This window comes from Nerophis lumbriciformis, linkage group LG03 (genome assembly GCF_033978685.3).
Source record: "Nerophis lumbriciformis linkage group LG03, RoL_Nlum_v2.1, whole genome shotgun sequence".
In the NCBI taxonomy this organism is placed as follows: Eukaryota; Metazoa; Chordata; class Actinopteri; order Syngnathiformes; family Syngnathidae; genus Nerophis; species Nerophis lumbriciformis.
Window position 1 is genome coordinate 15,056,471 of NC_084550.2, and position 21,030 is coordinate 15,077,500.

The following is a 21,030-nucleotide window of genomic DNA, read 5'->3' on the forward strand; positions in this document are numbered from 1 at the left end:
CTGGGTCAAAACGTGGTCCCTTCCTAACAGCTATTTACTTACCAACAAAGTCAAAGAGACATCTTTTAAAATCATTCCTGGTTATTACCCTGTAAAGACTGTGATGGTTAGATACAAGAAGGACATTGATGTTACCTGCACCTTATGTAACATACATCCAGAGACTGTTTACCAGCTGTTTTGGACTTGTGAAAGCACTCCATCACTATGGCAGGCATCTGTCGCTTCATCCTGGACAATATTCATGACAAATTTGTGCTTTGTTTTAAAGATGTGATATTTGGTTTTACACTGTATGAAAAATATTTTAAAAGGAATTTTACCTTTGCAACCTCATTATACTATTGGCTAAGTTTATATTCATAAATGTAAGTTTCTCAATACCCGACCTGTTTTTGTGCCTTTTTAAAAAAGATTTAGAACTCTACATTAGAACATTCCCTATCTCTAACAACCAAAAAGCTGTGAAAACGATGATGCTGTGTGCCAAATTTAAGTTATTTACTGAGATTGAGTGAGCCTATGGCTTTGTTCTTTGTTTATTTTATAGATATAATTTTTTGCATTCTATTTTAGTTACTTAGAATTTACAACCCGCTGGTGCTGTTTTGTGCTGTTTTTGTACTTATTTTGATCATTGTTTCTCAAATGTTTGTAGATGTTGAAATTTATAAATATAGGTTTTTAAAAAAAAAAAAAAAAAAGGCTGGCTGCGGGGCGTTCTTTCTGTCACTTCTTGTGTGGGGCTACGGTCTTTCTGACATAACTTCCTCTCCGTACTCTATACACCATAGACATATACATATATATTTTTTTAAACATGTAGACGCAGCATTGGCTTGTGTGGCCGCCATCTTGACAGCTAATGTAGCGTCTACTTATATGATAAGGTGCGGCCCGCAGCTAATTGTTTACCGGCCCGCCACACATTCTGGAAATACTATTGTAAAAATAAAAAAGAACATTAAAAAAAGTGGAATGAGGTGAAATCTAACGAGAAAAAGTTGCAATGTTGACACAAAAGCTGCCATGCAGGCTGTTTTTGTTTTTTTTCTTTTGTCTTTCTTTATTTTTCTTTTTTTGCAATTGCTCAAAAAAAATTAATGACAAAAAATCCATGTTATAATTAATTATTTTCAGGGCTCCTATTACTTCAAATATTTCACTTTAAAATGTTTTATGTGGTAAATATTGCATATATTGTGTAGTAGCCATATAAAAACATCAAAGTTTTCTTTGACAAAAGCGCATAAAACAAACAAAATAATAGTTCCAGCATAAAATCGACAGATATATCTGAAGTTGATCTCGTAACTTAAGTGTTGAAAGTAAAAGAAAAACCTAATAAAAATGTATCACTTTGAGTGGGGCACCTTTTGGATCCCAAATATATTTAGTGATTTTTTTATTTATCTTTTCACTGTGATTACTCAAAAATATGAAAGAATTCAAATCAATGGTGTCCTGCAATACTGATCTTTTAGGGCTCTATTTACTAAATACTGCATATTTCAGTTTTACTATAAAAAAAACTAAGTTGTTTTTGACAGAAAAGCCATAAAACTTTTATTTTTATTACTTTATATCAACTTGAAGTTGATATAGAGATTTATTGTAAGCGTTAAATAAATAAAAAAAATAATCTGACTTATTTTTAACATTTTAATGACTGAGACCCTTTTATGGTCCCTGGGACCCCTAAAGGTAAAATATATTTAAAAAAATCCATATATTTTGTTATGGTTTGAAAATGAAAAATATCAAAATGGCCCCCACATGCTTTCATTTTTCCGTGTGCGGCCCTCGGTGGAAAAAGTTTGGACACCGCTGACTTATAAGATGTCTATGGTTGGTTACGAACATGGCACCACGTGGTCACTTGGGAGGCTTTAACCAATCAGAGAGTATGGCCAAAGCATCTCTTTGCTGATTGGTCAAAATACCCTCACGTGACTACAAGGAGCCAGTTTGGATGTGACTCAATTCATGTTACAAATATAAACTATCAGCATAATACAGTCATCACACAAGTTCATCATCAGAGTATATACATTATTATTTACAGTACATATTTGTACGGAATATGTACTGTACTGTGCAATCTACTAATACAAGTTTCAATCAATCAAAAAAAAAAAAGACGTGTCATCCTCTTGCTATAAACGTGACTTGTCGTTTACGTGACGGCACGAAAAATAAAATGTCTTTAGGAGGGAAAATTTAAAAATGGACAATTGGTAGCGCCAAGTGACTTGGATTAAATCAACGTTAATCCATACTTGCCAACCTTGAGACCTCCGATTTCGGGAGGTGGGGGTTGGGGGGCGTGGTCGGGGGTGGGGTGGGGGGTGTGGTTAAGATATATATATATAAGAAATACTTGACTTTCAGTGAATTCTAGCTATATATATATATTTTATTACACACATATATATATATAAATAAAAGAAATAGTTGAATTTCAGTGTTCATTTATTTACACATACAGGTAAAAGCCAGTAAATTAGAATATTTTGAAAAACTTGATTTATTTCAGTAATTGCATTCAAAAGGTGTAACTTGTACATTATATTTATTCATTGCACACAGACTGATGCATTCAAATGTTTATTTCATTTAATTTTGATGATTTGAAGTGGCAACAAATGAAAATCCAAAATTCCGTGTGTCACAAAATTAGAATATTACTTAAGGCTAATACAAAAAAGGGATTTTTAGAAATGTTGGCCAACTGAAAAGTATGAAAATGAAAAATATGAGCATGTACAATACTCAATACTTGGTTGGAGCTCCTTTTGCCTCAATTACTGCGTTAATGCGGCGTGGCAAGGAGTCGATGAGTTTCTGGCACTGCTCAGGTGTTAATGAGAGCCCAGGTTGCTCTGATAGTGGCCTTCAACTCTTCTGCGTTTTTGGGTCTGGCATTCTGCATCTTCCTTTTCACAATACCCCACAGATTTTCTATGGGGCTAAGGTCAGGGGAGTTGGCGGGCCAATTTAGAACAGAAATACCATGGTCCGTAAACCAGGCACGGGTAGATTTTGCGCTGTGTGCAGGCGCCAAGTCCTGTTGGAACTTGAAATCTCCATCTCCATAGAGCAGGTCAGCAGCAGGAAGCATGAAGTGCTCTAAAACTTGCTGGTAGACGGCTGCGTTGACCCTGGATCTCAGGAAACAGAGTGGACCGACACCAGCAGATGACATGGCACCCCAAACCATCACTGATGGTGGAAACTTTACACTAGACTTCAGGCAACGTGGATCCTGTGCCTCTCCTGTCTTCCTCCAGACTCTGGGACCTCGATTTCCAAAGGAAATGCAAAATTTGCATGGTTGGGTGATGGTTTGGGGTGCCATGTCATCTGCTGGTGTCGGTCCACTCTGTTTCCTGAGATCCAGGGTCAACGCAGCCGTCTACCAGCAAGTTTTAGAGCACTTCAACCGCAATCTCTAACAGGGTAACTCAAGACACCTCAAGCATGTTGACATCCTCTGTACTACCTGTCTGGGTCTCATCCACAAACCACCCAAAGAAAGAAGTTCTAGTGTATGCGCTTCTCGTTTTACAGAGCGATACATCTTTTATCTTGGATGAAGTAGCTCAAGATCTCAACACAGATAAAAGCAAAGCCAGTCTGCGGCTATCTACTATGTCCGCCAAGTCAACAGTTATACCATGTGAGAAGCTGGTAAACCTTCAAGTCAGAGGATATAAGTGGAGAAAGAAAATCATATTACCACAAGTCTTTACTAGAGAGTTTATCCCAGTTAACAGGTCACATATCCCGACATCTGAAACCGCTTTGAAGTGGCCTCATCTGGAAAAGCTAGCAGATAAGTTACCACCAATGCTCGAATGTGAAGTTGGCCTGCTTATCGGCTATATCTGTCAACAAGCCCTTCTACCAAGAGAAGTTCTTGCAGGCAAAGAAAACCGACCCTACGCACAGCTAACCGATATCGGCTGGAGTGTAGTTGGTTGCTCGTCTCAAGTCCACAATTACAATGATGCCATCGGCACAAGTCACAGAATCATTGTGCGTGAAGTGACTCCTGCGTCACAACCAGCAGTTAAACTCAAACATCTCGTATCTCAAGGTAAAGACAAGTTCAGCAAAGAGACTGTCAAGTTCACCCAAAGAGGTTTTTCCGTTGATGATGGACTTGCTAGTGTAACGTCCACAGCCGAAGCCATAAAGCTGGTCGAAGAGTCAAGAGCACTTTGCAAGACAGGCAAACTCCATTTGCATAAGTTTGTGTCAAACAATAAAGTGCTCGAAGCAATTCCCCAAGAAGAACAAGCTCAAGCCAAAGACCAAGACCTGGCTCTTGGAGAACCCCACGTTGAACGTGCACTCGGAGTACAATGGTGTATTGAGGCAGATGAATTCCAATTCAGAGTCCCAGTCAAAGACAACCCGTTGACAAGGAGAGGGGTGCTCTCGACAGTTGCATCAGTCTATGACCCCCTTGGGTTTGTCGCCCCATTCATACTGATTGGAAAGCAAATACTCCAAACGTTGTGCAAAGACAAAGTAAATTGGGATGACGATCTCCCAGACCACATTCTACGACGGTGGGAAGCATGGTTGAGAGACCTGCCCAAACTGGCAGCTCTGAAGATCCCACGAAGCTACTCAGAAGACATCAATGTTGTACAGTACGAGTTACATAACTTCTCAGACGCAAGCCTCGAAGGTTATAGCGCATGTTCATACCTCAGAGCAATAAGTAAAGAAGGAAAAATCAGTTGTTCACTAGTCATGGGTAAAGCGAGAGTTACACCGACTAAACAAACGACCATCCCAAGACTCGAACTATCATCAGCCGTGACTTCAGTCCGCAACGCAGATGTAATCAAGCGAGAACTGGAAATTGAAAATCTCAAGGAATATTATTGGTCAGATTCACAAGTTGTATTGGCATACATATCCAACGATGCAAAAAGATTTCACACATTCGTCGCCAATCGAATCCAACGAATAAGACAAAGCACAAGTCCTGAAAAATGTCAGCATGTCAGCTCAGAAAACAACCCTGCTGATCATGCCTCAAGAGGTTTAAGCGCAACTCAAATCAAATTGGTTAAAAGGCCCAGATTTCCTTTGGAAACAAGATCTTCCAGTCAATGAGGAAATGGGGGAGAGATCAAAGAAACGGATCCCGAACTCCGTAAAGGTCAAACGCACACTTCACAGTCAAAGGAAGCAAACCCAGTGCTAGAGCATTTACAGAAATTTTCCGATTAGTCAAGAGCAATAAAGGCCATCGCCAGACTCAACAGATTCATCAAAGAATATAAAGGTATCCAACAAAGAGCGAACAAAGTCACAGATCTTGAAGACAGAAAGGATGCAGAAGTGTTCATCATCAAGCTAGTGCAAAGAGAAGCTTTCCCTGAGGAAATAAAGAAAATCAGATCTCAAAAAGAAAATTCTCTACACAAGCACAATAGACTAATACAGTTGAACGCTTTCCTGGACAAGTCAGATGTTCTCAGGGTGGGAGGAAGATTATCCCAATCAGCCTTACATCATGATGTGAAACACCCCGCAATTATTCCCAAAGAATCTCACGTGTCAGCCCTACTCGTCAAACACTACCATGAACGTGTACATCACCAAGGAAGAGGCATGACTACAAATGAATTGCGTGCAAATGGAATATGGATGTGGAAATGTTGTTTCATCGCACATCTACCGCTGTGTTAAGTGCAGAAAATACAGAAAAGCTGCAAATGTCCAACAGATGGCAGATTTGCCAGAAGTGATAACAGAAACAGCGCCACCTTTTACCGACTGTGGCATTGACTGTTTCGGCCCATTCATAGTAAAGGATGGAAGAAAAGAAGTCAAAAGATATGGATTATTGTTCACATGCTTATGTTCGCAAGCTGTGCACATTGAAACACTCGACGACTTATCGACAGATGCTTTCATGAATGCCCTTCGAACTCTGATCGCCATAAGAGGTCCTGTCCGACAATTAAAGTGCGACCAAGGGACAAACTTTATGGGTGCTAGGAGAGAGTTTTCGAAGTTAAAGGGGAACATTATCACAATTTCAGAATTGTTAAAACCATTAAAAATCAGTTTCCAGTGGCTTATTATATTTTTCGAAGTTTTTTTCAAAATTTTACCCATCACGCAATATCCCTAAAAAAAGCTTCAAAGTGCCTGATTTTAACCACCCATCCATTTTCCTGTGACGTCACATAGTGAAGCCAACACAAACAAACATGGCGGATAGAACAGCAAGCTATAGCGACATTAGCTCGGATTCAGACTCGGATTTCAGTGGCTTAAGCGATTCAACAGATTACGAATGTATTGAAACGGATGGTTGTAGTGTGGAGGCAGGTAGCGAAAACGAAATTGAAGAAGAAACTGAAGCTATTGAGCCATATCGGTTTGAACCGTATGCAAGCGAAACCGACGAAAACACACGACAGCCAGCGACACGGGAGAAAGCGAGGACGAATTTGGCGACCGCCTTCTAACCAACGATTGGTATGTGTTTGTTTGGCATTAAAGGAAACTAACAACTATGAACTAGGTTTACAGCATATGAAATACATTTGGCAACAACATGCACTTTGAGAGTGCAGACAGCCCAGTTTTCATCAATTAATATATTCTGTAGACATACCCTCATGTCAGCAGGCCAGGGAAGCTAGGGTCGATATTCTTCTCTTGATCATCTTCGGGACGGTGTGAGCCAAGACATCCAGGGGGTTTAGCTCGCTCGTCTGCGGGAACAAACTGCCGCCATTGCTTGCCCTGCTACCGAGGTCCTTTGTCCCTGAATTGCTCACACACTCCGGCAGATTCAATGGGGGTCTGGCGGCAGATTTCTTTGACTTTATCGTTGGAAATGCATCTGCTTTGAGTGTCGCAGGATATCCACACATTCTTGCCATCTCTGTCGTAGCATAGCTTTCGTCTGTAAAGTGTGCGGAACAAACGTCCAATTTCTTGCCACTTTCGCATTTTTGGGCAACTGGTGCAACTTGAATCCGTCCCTGTTCGTGTTGTTACACCCTCCGACAACACACCGACGAGGCATGATGTCTCCAAGGTACGGAAAACAGTCGAAAAAACGGAAAATAACAGAGCTGATTTGACTCGGTGTTTGAGAAAATGGCGGATTGCTTCCCGATGCGACGTCACATTGTGACGTCATCGCTCCGAGAGCGAATATTAGAAAGGCGTTTATTTCGCCAAAATTCACCCATTTAGAGTTCGGAAATCGGTTAAAAAAATATATGGTCTTTTTTTCTGCAACATCAAGGTATATATTGACGCTTACATAGGTCTGGTGATAATATTCCCCTTTAATGAAAGACATGGATCAAGAACCACAAAGAGTCATTGGTTGCGAATTTGTGATGAACGTTCCATCTGCAAGCCACATGGGAGGTATCTGGGAACGCCAAATTTGAACAGTGCAAAGCATACTAACAGCAATGCTTGACAAGTCCTCAAACAGACTCGATACAACTAGTCTAAGAATACTACTTTAGGAGACAATGGCAATCATCAACAGTAGACCCTTAAGTGTTGAATATCTAAATGATTCCACGGGTCCAGAACCACTAACTCCCAATCACATATTAACGATGAAATCTTCAGTTATTCTTCCCCCTCCAGGACAGTTTTGCAAGGATAATTTGTACTTGAACAAAATATGGAAAAGGTGCAATTTCTAGCAAATGAATTTTGGCAAAGAGGCGAGAATATTTGTTGAATCTCCAACAGCGACAGAAATGGCAGAAAGTTTCAAGAAACCTGCAAGTAAATGATATTGTGATAATACAGGATGACAACGCTCCGAGATGTAAATGGAAACAAGCTCGAGTGATAGAGACTTTGGAAAGCCCAGACGGCAAAGTTCGAAAGGTGAAGTTGAAGACCAGTGAAACCACTTTTGACAAAGGGAAACCACTGACGAGACTGATATACCTAGAAAGACCTATTCACAAAGTCGTGACCCGATTTGAGACTGACTTACACAGTAAAACAGACTCTAACCAGGACACTTCTTAGAAAATCACATTGAGAGACAATGAGTGATTTTGGTGGGAGTGTAAGTGTTGTTGAAACTTACACTTAATATTGTAGTTTTAAGGGTTAATATTTTTTGTTTAAAATTATTATGGTTGTGAATTCATGTTACATTTTTCGTAAATAAGACACATTTTGTTTACTATAAAAAGGGCAATTTATTTCCTTTTGTTACACCGCTATTCTCGCGAGGTTTTGGTTTACTATTAGCGTTTGCGAGACCTGCATTCGCCCAAACATGAAAAAGACTTTGAGCGAGCCATCCGCAGCAGCAAGAACATTTCGCCAGCTGAACTAGGTATTTTGTCATAGTGTGTCGAATTATTCTGTATATTTATAAAGTACATTGGTTTAATTGTTGTACGCTCATTTAGTATGCACAAGACTGAAATATTTGCTGCCCAAGAACCTCCGAAGTGGCAGGCGACCACGAGGTAGCTATTTTGTTTAGCACTTTATTTGCCTGTGACTGAACTATGTCTAAAGCATTGTATTTCATGTCTTGTCCTGTAGTTTTCACAGCATAAACCCAAGTAAAGAGCCCGTCTTTAAGAAGCCGTGCCTGTGTTGTCATTTAGGAGCCACACATACTGTATATATATATATACAACAAGATGGCGGCGCCCTGATGGCAGCGGCTTGCAGACGCTCTTGGAAGTGTAGAGCGATTTGGCAAAAATACCCGTCAATTCTGTCTATTTCATGGCTGGCTCACAGCGTGGACACTTCGTGATCAGATACGACCGACAGACAATTCTGGATGTGGATAGATCGGGCCGTTATAGGCTGAAAGATGCGTGTACTTTCGACCTCCTCGCTAGCATGGGGTTACTTCGCTGGCTACATCCAGCGGCCTCTGAAGCAGCGGAGTTAAGTACCAGCGGGGACCGTCAACGGAAGACACGTAAGCGGTGTGAGTGGAAGCAGAAGCGGGGATGCCGAGCGGGGCTAACAACAAAGCGAAAGGCTCATCCTCAAAGAAGCGCTAGTCCGGGTGAGAAGTTAGTTAAAATAGAACTAGCCAGCGCCAGGCTGGATAATACCTGCACACATAGCAACTATTTTAGAACAATACACAACTCAAAAAATGTTTTTTCTGTGATGACTGTGTCAGAGGTAGATATGCATTCTACTGAGGTGGCAAGTTATGATGCGTTCAGTTTATCACAACATCAAGCAAACAATCGGAAAATTCCTGTCATATCAATTCCTAGATATGGTCGAAATTATTTAAAGTGCACTACGCATAATAAACGCAACATTATTAATATTGCTACTACGGATAATTTCAACAAAAACTCCTCAAAACAGCCCACTACCTATAATATGGGCTTCTTAAACATAAGATCATTATCTTCCAAAACGTTATTAGTTAATGAGGTCATTAGAGACAATAATCTTGACGTCATTGGTCTCGCCGAGACCTGGCTCAAACCAGACGATTTCTTTGCGCTGGGTGAGGCGTCTCCTCCTGGCTATGCGGGAGCGAATATTGCCCGTCCCATTAAAAGAGGTGGGGGAGTCGCACTCATATACAACAAAAACTTTAACCTTACCCCGAACCTAAATAATAAATATAACTCGTTTGAGGTGCTTACTATGAGGTTTGTCACACCGCTGCCTCTCCACCTGGCTGTTATCTACCGCCCCCCAGGACCCTATTCGGACTTCATCAGTGAATTTTCAGAGTTTGTTGCTGATTTAGTGACGCACGCCGACAATATAATCATAATGGGGGACTTTAATATCCATATGAATACCCCATCGGACCCTCAGTGCATGGCGCTCCAGACTATAATTGATAGCTGTGGTCTTACACAAATAATAAATGAACCTACGCATCGCAACGGTAATACGATAGATCTACTGCTTGTCAGGGGTGTCACCACCTCCAAAGTTACGATACTCCCGTATACTAAAGTAATATCCGATCATTACCTTATAAAATTTGAAGTTCTGACTCATTGTCAACAAACTAATAATAATAACTACTATAGCAGCCTCAGCATTAATGCTGCCACAACGATGACTCTTGCTGGCCTACTGCCTTCGGTAATGGCACCATTCCCAAATTATGTCGGCTCTATTGATAACCTCACTAACAACTTTAACGACGCCCTGCGCGACACCATTGATAGTATAGCACCGCTAAAGCTAAAAAGAGCTCCTAAAAGGCGCACCCCATGGTTTACAGAAGAAACTAGAGCCCATAAATTATCGTGTAGAAAGCTGGAACGCAAATGGCGTGCTACTAAACTTGAGGTTTTCCATCAAGCATGGAGTGATAGTTTAATAACTTATAAACACATGCTTACCTTAGCTAAAGCTAAATATTACTCAAATCTCATCCACCTCAACAAAAATGATCCTAAATTTTTGTTTAGTACAGTAGCAGCTCTAACCCAACAAGGGACTCCTCCCAGTAGCTCCACCCACTCGGCAGATGATTTTATGAATTTCTTTAATAAGAAAATTGAACTCATTAGAAAGGAGATTAAAGACAATGCATCGCAGCTGCAACTGGGTTCTATTAACACAGATACGACTGTATCTACGACGGATACTGCAATACAAAATAGTTTCTCTCTCTTTGATGAAATAACATTAGAGGAATTGTTAAGATGTGTAAATGGGACAAAACAAACAACATGTTTACTTGACCCATTTCCTGGGAAACTTATCAAGGAGCTTTTTGTATTATTAGGTCCATCAGTGCTAAATATTATAAACTTATCACTTTCCTCTGGCACTGTTCCACTAGCATTCAAAAAAGCGGTTATTCATCCTCTGCTCAAAAGACCTAACCTTGATCCTGACCTCATGGTAAACTACCGGCCGGTGTCCCACCTTCCGTTTATCTCGAAAATCCTCGAAAAAATTGTCGCACAGCAGCTAAATGAACACTTAGTGTCTAACAATCTCTGTGAACCTTTTCAATCCGGTTTCAGGGCAAATCACTCTACGGAGACAGCCCTCGCAAAAATGACTAATGATCTACTGCTAACGATGGATTCTGATGCGTCATCTATGTTGCTGCTTCTTGATCTTAGCGCTGCTTTCGATACCGTCGATCATAATATTTTATTAGAGCGTATCAAAACACGTATTGGTATGTCAGACTTAGCCTTGTCGTGGTTTAACTCTTATCTTACTGACAGGATGCAGTGCGTCTCCCATAATAATGTGACCTCGGACTATGTTAAGGTAACGTGCGGAGTTCCTCAGGGTTCGGTTCTTGGCCCTGCACTCTTCAGTATTTACATGCTGCCGCTAGGCGACATCATACGCAAATACGGTGTTAGCTTTCATTGTTATGCTGATGACACCCAACTCTACATGCCCCTAAAGCTGACCAACACGCCAGATTGTAGTCAGCTGGAGGCGTGTCTTAATGAAATTAAACAATGGATGTCCGCTAACTTCTTGCAACTCAACACTAAGAAAACGGAAATGCTGATTATCGGTCCTGCTAATCACCGACATTTATTTAATAATACCACCTTAACATTTGACAACCAAACAATTACACAAAGCAACTCGGCAAAGAATCTGGGTATTATCTTCGACCCAACTCTCTCGTTTGAGTCACACATTAAGAGTGTTACTAAAACGGCCTTCTTTCATCTCCGTAATATTGCTAAAATTCGTTCCATTTTGTCCACTAGCGACGTTGAGATCATTATTCATGCGTTTGTTACGTCTCGTCTCGACTACTGTAACGTATTATTTTCGGGTCTCCCTATGTCTAGCATTAAAAGATTACAATTGGTACAAAATGCGGCTGCTAGACTTTTGACAAGAACAAGAAAGTTTGATCATATTACGCCTATACTGGCTCACCTGCACTGGCTTCCTGTGCATTTAAGATGTGACTTTAAGGTTTTACTACTTACGTATAAAATACTACACTGTCTAGCTCCGTCCTATCTTGCTGATTGTATTGTACCATATGTCCCGACAAGAAATCTGCGTTCAAAGAACTCTGGCTTATTAGTGATTCCCAGAGCCAAAAAAAAGTCTGCGGGCTATAGAGCGTTTTCTATTCGGGCTCCAGTACTATGGAATGCCCTCCCGGTAACCGTTAGAGATGCTACCTCAGTAGAAGCATTTAAGTCCCATCTTAAAACTCATTTGTATACTCTGGCCTTTGAATAGACCCCCTTTTTAGACCAGTTGATCTGCCGTTTCTTTTCTTCTCTCCTCTGCTCCCCCCTATCCCTTGTGGAGGGGGAGACACTCAGGTCCGGTGGCCATGGATGGGGTGCTGGCTGTCCGGGGTCGGGACCCGGAGTGGACCGCTCGCCTGTGTATCGGTTGGGAACATCTCTGCGCTGCTGACCCGTCTCCGCTCGGGATGGTTTCCTGCTGACCCCACTGTGGACTGGACTCTTACTGTTATGCTGGATCCACTATGGACTGTTCTCTCACAATATTATGTTAGACCCACTCGACATCCATTGCATTCGGTCCCCCTAGAGGGGGGGTGGGGGTTACCCACATGTGCGGTCCTCTCCAAGGTTTCTCATAGTCATTCACATCGACGTCCCACTGGGGTGAGTTTTTCCTTGCCCTTATGTGGGCTTTGTACCGAGGATGTCGTTGTGGCTTGTGCAGCCCTTTGAGACACTTGTGATTTAGGGTTATATAAATAAACATTGATTGATTGATTGATATATATATATGTATGTATGTATATATATATATATGTGTGTATATATATATATATATATATATATATATATATATATATATATATATATATATATATATTGCTATGTGATTTGTTTTTGGTTTTTTTCTATTTTTTTCTTTCATACGGTTTGATATTTGAGCTTCTGTTGTTTTTAGAATCACATCCTCTTATTTTCAGTTTAAGCAATTGCCATAAAACGGAGTAAAGTTTCTGAATGTACCTAAATGTATTCTATTTTAGTAAACATGTCTTTATGCTTATACTTATTCATTTGCGTAATTACGTATTCCATGTGTCGGGTTTGTGCCACGTTTCGATCTTGATCAGGAAGTTGTCCTTCATGTATTCATTCTGCAAGAAAAAGAAACACAAAGATTTCAGTTTCATGTAATTGTGGATATGATAGATGCATCACTTCTTCGGTAGCTGAAGGGGCGGGGCTAACATCACAGTGTGTTGATTGGTCAACAGAGAATGATGACTTGTCGTAACACTTAGCTACTTTTAGTCTACTCTATTATGTGCTGACCTGGAGTATTTGTTTGGACGTCACAAACACACACACACACCAACGCACGCATGCACAAACACACACACACGGTTGTGCAGTGAATTAATCAGGCTTTGGTTGACAAAGATTACGTTTATACCCTGATTACGAGTTCAGCTATGCGTTTTTGTGAGACGTTAATGACCCCAAAAAGGCTTAAAAATGTGTTATTTGAGTTTTTATATTCATACTTTTTATTTTGGATTTATGCCAAAACGCTATTTAAAGATCCTCTATATATTACAGGATCTTTTTGCTGGGTTTAAAAACCTGCTGAAAAACACAACTTGTCAAAGATGTTCTATATGTGACAGGATCTTTTTGCTGGGTTTAAAAACCTGCTGAAAAAATAACACAACTTGTCAAAGATCTTGTATCTATAACAGGATCTTTTTGCTGGGTTTAAAAACCTGCTGAAAACTAACACAACTTGTCAAAGATCTTGTATATATGACAAGATATTTTTGCGGGGTTTAAAAATCTGCTGAAAAAATAACACAACTTGTCAAAGATCTTGTGTATATGACAATATATTTTGGGGGGGTTTAAAAATCTGCTAAAAAAAAAAAAAACACAACTTGTCAAAGATCGTGTATATATGACAGGATCTTTTTACTGGGTTTAAAAACCTGAAGAGAAAAAAAACAACTTGTCAAAGATCTTGTATATATGACAGGATCTTTTTGCTGGGTTTAAAAACCTGCTGAAAACTAACACAACTTGTCAAAGATCTTGTATATATGACAAGATATTTTTGCGGGGTTTAAAAACCTGCTGAAAAAACACACAACTTGTCAAAGATCTTGTATATATGACGGGATCTTTTAGCTGGGTTTAAAAACCTGCTGAAAAAATAACAACTTGTCAAAGATCTTGTATACATCTTTTTGCTTGGTTTAAAAAATCTGCTGAAAAAATAACACAACTTGTCAAAGATCTTGCATATATGACAGGATCTTTTTGCTGGGTTTAAAAACCTGCTGAAAACTAACACAACTTGTCAAAGATCTTGTATATATGACAAGATATTTTTGAGGGGTTTAAAAACCTGCTGAAAAAATAACACAACTTGTCAAAGATTTTCTAGATGTGACGAGATATTTATGCGGGGTTTAAAAACCTGCTGAAATTTTTTTTTGTCAAAGATCGTGTATCAATGACAGGATCTTTTTGCTGGGTTTAAAAACCTGCTGACAAAACAACACAACTTGTCAAAGATCTTGTATATATGACAGGATCTTTTTGCTGGGTTTAAAAACCTGTTGGAAAAATAACACAACTTGTCAAAGATCTTGTATATATGACAGGATCTTTTTGTTGGGTTTACAAATTTGCTGGAAAAAAAACCACAACTTGTCAAAGATCTTGTATACATGACAGGATCTTTTTGTTGTGTTTAAAAATCTGCTGAAAAAAATAACACAACTTGTCAAAGATCTTGTATATATGACAAGATATTTTTGCGGGGTTTAAAAATCTGCTGAAAAAATAACACAACTTGTCAAAGATTTTCTATATGTGACGATATATTTTTGCGGGGTTTAAAAACCTGCTGGAAAAAAAAACTTGTCAAAGATCGTGTATCAATGACAGGATCTTTTTGCTGGGTTTAAAAACCTGCTGGAAAAATAACACAACTTGTCAAAGATCTTGTATATATGACAGGATATTTTTGCTTGGTTTAAAAAAATCTGCTGAAAAAAATAACACAACTTGTCAAAGATCTTGTATCTATAACAGGATCTTTTTGCTGGGTTTAAAAACCTGCTGAAAACTAACACAACTTGTCAAAGATCTTGTATATATGACAAGATATTTTTGCGGGGTTTAAAAACCTGCTGAAAAAACACAACTTGTCAAAGATCTTGTATATATGACGGGATCTTTTAGCTGGGTTTAAAAACCTGCTGAAAAAAATAACAACTTGTCAAAGATCTTGTATACATCTTTTTGCCTGGTTTAAAAAATCTGCTGAAAAAATAACACAACTTGTCAAAGATCTTGCATATATGACAGGATCTTTTTGCTGGGTTTAAAAACCTGCTGAAAAAATAACACAACTTGTCAAAGATCTTGTATCTATAACAGGATCTTTTTGCTGGGTTTAAAAACCTGCTGAAAACTAACACAACTTGTCAAAGATCTTGTATATATGACAAGATATTTTTGCGGGGTTTAAAAACCTGCTGAAAAAATAACACAACTTGTCAAAGATTTTCTAGATGTGACGAGATATTTATGCGGGGTTTAAAACCCTGCTGAAAATTTTTTTTTGTCAAAGATCGTGTATCAATGACAGGATCTTTTTGCTGGGTTTAAAAACCTGCTGACAAAACAACACAACTTGTCAAAGATCTTGTATATATGACAGGATCTTTTTGCTGGGTTTAAAAACCTGTTGGAAAAATAACACAACTTGTCAAAGATCTTGTATATATGACAGGATCTTTTTGTTGGGTTTAAAAATTTGCTGGAAAAAAACCCACAACTTGTCAAAGATCTTGTATACATGACAGGATCTGTTTGTTGTGTTTAAAAATCTGCTGAAAAAAATAACACAACTTGTCAAAGATCTTGTATATTTGACAAGATATATTTGCAGGATTTAAAAACCTGTTGGAAAAATAACACAACTTGTCAAAGATCTTGTATATATGACAGGATCTTTTTGTTGGGTTTAAAAATTTGCTGGAAAAAAAAACACAACGTGTCAAAGATCTTGTATATTTGACAAGATATTTTTGCGGGGTTTAAAAATCTGCTGAAAAAATAACACAACTTGTCAAAGATTTTCTCTATGTGACGAGATATTTTTGCGGGGTTTAAAAACCTGCTGGAAAAAAAACTTGTCAAAGATCGTGTATCAATGAAAGGATCTTTTTGCTGGGTTTAAAAACCTGCTGACAAAACAACATAACTTGTCAAAGATCTTGTATATATGACAGGATCTTTTTGCTGGGTTTAAAAACCTGCTGGAAAAATAACACAACTTGTCAAAGATCTTGTATATATGACAGGATCTTTTTGTTGGGTTTAAAAATTTGCTGGAAAAAAACCCACAACTTGTCAAAGATCTTGTATACATGACAGGATCTTTTTGTTGTGTTTAAAAATCTGCTGGAAAAATAACACAACTTGTCAAAGATCTTGTATATATGACAGGATATTTTTGCTGGGTTTAAAAACCTGCTGAAAAAAACAACACAACGTGTCAAAGATCTTGTATATTTGACAAGATATTTTTGCGGGGTTTAAAAATCTGCTGGAAAAATAACACAACTTGTCAAAGATCTTGTATATATGACAGGATCTTTTTGTTGGGTTTAAAAATCTGCTGAAAAAAATAACACAACTTGTCAAAAATCTTGTATATATGACAAGATATTTTTGTGGGGTTTAAAAATCTGCTGGAAAAAAAAAACTTGTCAAAGATCATGTATCAATGACAGGATCTTTTTGCTGGGTTTAAAACCCTGCTGACAAAACAACACAACTTGTCAAAGATCTTGTATATATGACAGGATCTTTTTGCTGGGTTTAAAAATCTGCTGAAAAAATAACACAACTTGTCAAAGATATTGCATACATGACAGAATCGTTTAGTTGGGTTTAAAAACCTGCTGAAAAAATAACACAACTTGTCAAAGATCTTGTATTTATGACAGGATCTTTTTGCTGGTTTTAAAAACCTGATTAAAAAATAACACAACTTGTCAAAGATCTTGTATATATGACAGGATCTTTTTGCTGGGTTTAAAAACCTGCTGGACAAATAACAACTTTTCAAAGATTTTCTATATGTGACATTATCTTTTAGCTGGGTTTAAAAACGTGCTGAAAAAACAACCTAACTTGTCAAAGATCTTGTATATATGACAGGATCTTTTTGTTGGGTTTAAAAATCTGCTGAAAAAAATAACACAACTTGTCAAAGATCTTGTATATATGACAAGATATTTTTGCGGGGTTTAAAAATCTGCTGAAAAAATAACACAACTTGTCAAAGATATTGTATATATTACAGGATCTCTTGGCTGGGTTTAAAAACCTGCTATAGAAAAAAAACACACAACTTGTCAAAGGTCCTCTAAATGTGACACGATGCTCTTCTGTGAATTATTTTTGACCAATGCTGCAATGATCTTCATGTTTTTTCCTTTTGTTTGAGGTGAAAAAGGCCCAAAGAGTTCCTGGTGTCCTAGATGTTGGACATAGATGCACACCTGCTGTGCGTCCATGTGCGAGTACAAAGGCAGCAAAGTGTGATGTCCACACAAACAAGTCTTTGCATTCATGAATGACGTAATTCCTCATAAGAAGTTGATCCACGGTAAATCCCGGCAGGTTGTTGTATGCAGGACCAGCAGGAAGGACGCGAGACCAGCAGGGAGGACTCGGCCGAGGACACGAAGCAAATCAAAAAAGCACAAGAAAAAGGAAAAGCAACAAAGTCAGCGACGGGACTCAAAGCAGGAAAACCGATCCAGACTCCGGACTCTCCTTTGGAGATCTTCATCATCTGTGCACAAGGAGTCTGCAGATTCTTCCACACACCAAAAGACAACACTGACACAGGTACGGACTCACTGCTGGTCCTCGTTCTGGCTCTGTGATGATACATGTTAGTCCTGGATCTATAACACTTTAGTCTTAGTTCTACAATGACATACAGTATATATGTCCTTGTACTTTAATGACATATGTTAGTATTGGTCCTATAAGGAAATATGTTAATTCTGGTTCTATAATGAGATATGTTAGTGCTGGGGACTATGATGTAATATGCTAGTCTTGGTGCTATAATGTCACATTATTCCTGGTTCTCTCATGACACATAATAGTCCTGGTTCTATTATAAAATATGTTAGGGCTGGGTCTATAATGAAAGAAGGTAGTCCTGGGTCTATCATGAGATTTGTTAATGCTGAAACATATTCCTGTTTCTATTATGATATATTTTAGTAATGGGTCTGTAATGAAACATGTTAGTTATGGTTCTATATTGACATATTTGTCCTGGACTATAATTAAACATATTATTCCTGGCACTATAATACTATGTTTTAGTCATGGGTCTATAATGACACCTTATAGTACCTAGGCTATAATGACACATAATAGTCCTGGTTCGATATTGAAACATGTTAAGTCTGGTGCTATAATGACATATGTTAGTCCTGGGTCTATATAGAATTAACGTAGTCCTGGGTCTATATGTAACTAACTTAGTCCTGGTTCTATTATGAAATATGTTAGTGCTGGAACTATGATTAAATATGTTAGTCCTGGGTCTATTTTGAAATATGTTAGTCCTGGGATGATAATGAAAAATGTTAGCCCTGGTTATATAATTAAATAAGTTAGTCCTGGGACTATAATGAAAAATGTTAGCCCTGGTTATATAATTAAATAAGTTAGTCCTGGTTCTATAATGAAATATGTTAGACTTGGTACTATAATGGCACATTATTCCTGGTTCTATAATAACACATAATAGTCCTGGTTCTATTATGAAATATGTTAGGGCTGGTTCTATAATGAAATAAGGTAGTCCTGGTTCTATAATGAGATTTGTTAATGCTGACACACATTATTCCTGTTTCTATAATGATATATTTTATTGATGGGTCTATAATGAAACATGTCTAGTCTAAAATGACACATGATAGTCCTGGTTCGATTTTGAAACATGTTAAGACTGGTTCTATAATGACACATGTTAGCCTTGCATGTTCCGCTAATGACATATGTTAGTCCTGGGTCTATAATGAAATAAGGTAGTCCTGGTTCTGTTATGAAAAATGTAAGTGCTGGATCTATGATCAAATATGTTAGTCCTGGGACTTCTTTGAAATATGTTAGTCCTGGGACTATAATGAAAAATGTTAGCCCTGGTTATATAATTAAATAAGTTATTCCTGGGACTATAATGAAAAACTTTAGCCCTGGTTATATAATGAAATAAGTTAGTCCTGGTACTATAATGACACATTATTCCTGGTCCTATAATGACACATAATAGTCCTGGTTCTATAATGACACATGTTAGCCCTGCATGACACTCTCATGAAATATGTTAGTCCCGGGGCTATGATGAAATATGTTAGTCCTGTTTCTATAATGAAATATGTGCTGGCACTATTATAAAATATGTTAGTCCTGGGTCTATAATGGAATAAGGTAGTCCTGGTCCTATAATGAAATATGTTAGTGCTGGACCTATGATTAAATATGTTAGTCCTGGGTCTATTTTGAAATATGTTAGTCATGGGACTATAATGAAAAATGTTAGCCCTGGTTATATAATTAAATAAGTTAGTCCTGTGACTATAGTGAAAAATGTTAGCCCTGGTTATATAATGAAATAAGTTAGTCCTGGTTCTATAATGACACATAATAGTCCTGGTCCTATAATGACACATACTAGTCCTGGTTCTATAATGACACAAAATAGTCCTGGTCTATAATGATCAATATTCGATAATGACATATGTTAGTCTTGGGTCTATGATGAAATATGTTAGTCCTGTTACTATTATGAAATATGTACTGGTACTATTATAAAATATGTTAGTCCTGCTTCAATAATGAAATATTTTAGTGCTGGGTCTATGATGGAATATGTTAGTCCTGGTACTGTTATGGAATATGTTAGTCCTGGTTCTATTTTGAAATATTTTAGTGCTGGGTCTATGATGGAATATGTTAGTCCTGGTACTGTTATGGAATATGTTAGTCCTGGTTCTATTTTGAAATATTTTAGTGCTGGGTCTATGATGGAATATGTTAGTCCTGGTACTATTATGGAATATGTTAGTTCTGGTCCTATTTTGAAATATGTTAGTCCTGGTACTATTATGGAATATGTTAGTCCTGGTCCTATTTTGAAATATGTTTGTCATGGGACTATAATGAAATAAGTTAGTCCTGGTGCTATAATGATACATTATTTCTGATCCTATAATGACAGATTATTCCCGGTTCTATAATGACACATACTAGTCCTGGTTCTATAATGACACAAAATAGTCATGGGCTATAATGATCAATGTTAGTCGTGGTTTTATAAAGAAACTTATTAAGTCTTGTTTATAATGACACATGTTAGCCCTGCATGACACTCTCATGAAATATGTTAGTCCTGGTCCAAGAATTCACATGTTAGTCCCGGGGGACTATGATAAAATATATGTTAGTCCTGGGTTTATAATATAATTAGTCCTGGTTCTATAAAGAAATATGTTAGTCCTACTCATATATTGAAATAAGTTAGTATTGGGTTTATAATGGAAAATATTAGTCCTGGTTCTATAAAGGAATATGTTAGTCCCACTCATATTTGAAATAAGTTAGTACTGGTTCGATAATGACATATGTTAGTCCTGGGTCTATGATGAAATATGTTAGTCCTGTTTCTATAATGAAATATGTACTGGTACTATTATAAAATATGTTAGCCTTGGTTCTATAATGAAATATTTTAGTGCTGGTTCTATTATGGAATATGTTAGTCCTGGTTCTATTATGAAATATGTTAGTCCTGGGTTTATAATGGAATATGTTAGTCCTGGTTCTATAAAGAAATATGTTAGTCCTATTCATATATTAAAATAAGTTAGTACTGTTTCGATAATGACATATGTTAGTCCTGTTTCTATAATGAAATATGTGCTGGTACTATTATAAAATATTTTAGTCCCGGTACTATTATAGAAAAATATTT

The 21,030-nt window shown here is 37.8% G+C and overlaps 1 protein-coding gene across 2 annotated transcripts in view; it reads left to right on the top strand.

Moving 5' to 3' along the window:
* Positions 1–17,475: 17,475 nt before the first annotated feature.
* LOC133579807 (inositol polyphosphate 5-phosphatase K) overlaps positions 17,476–21,030 on the top strand; it is a 54,166-nt gene continuing 50,611 nt past the window's right edge. For both annotated transcript variants that reach the window (XM_061934119.1, XM_061934120.1), the window contains exon 1: positions 17,476–17,882. In XM_061934119.1, coding sequence (XP_061790103.1) covers positions 17,660–17,882 — 223 coding nt within the window. In that variant the 5' untranslated portion in view covers positions 17,476–17,659. The remainder of the gene's footprint in view (positions 17,883–21,030) is intronic.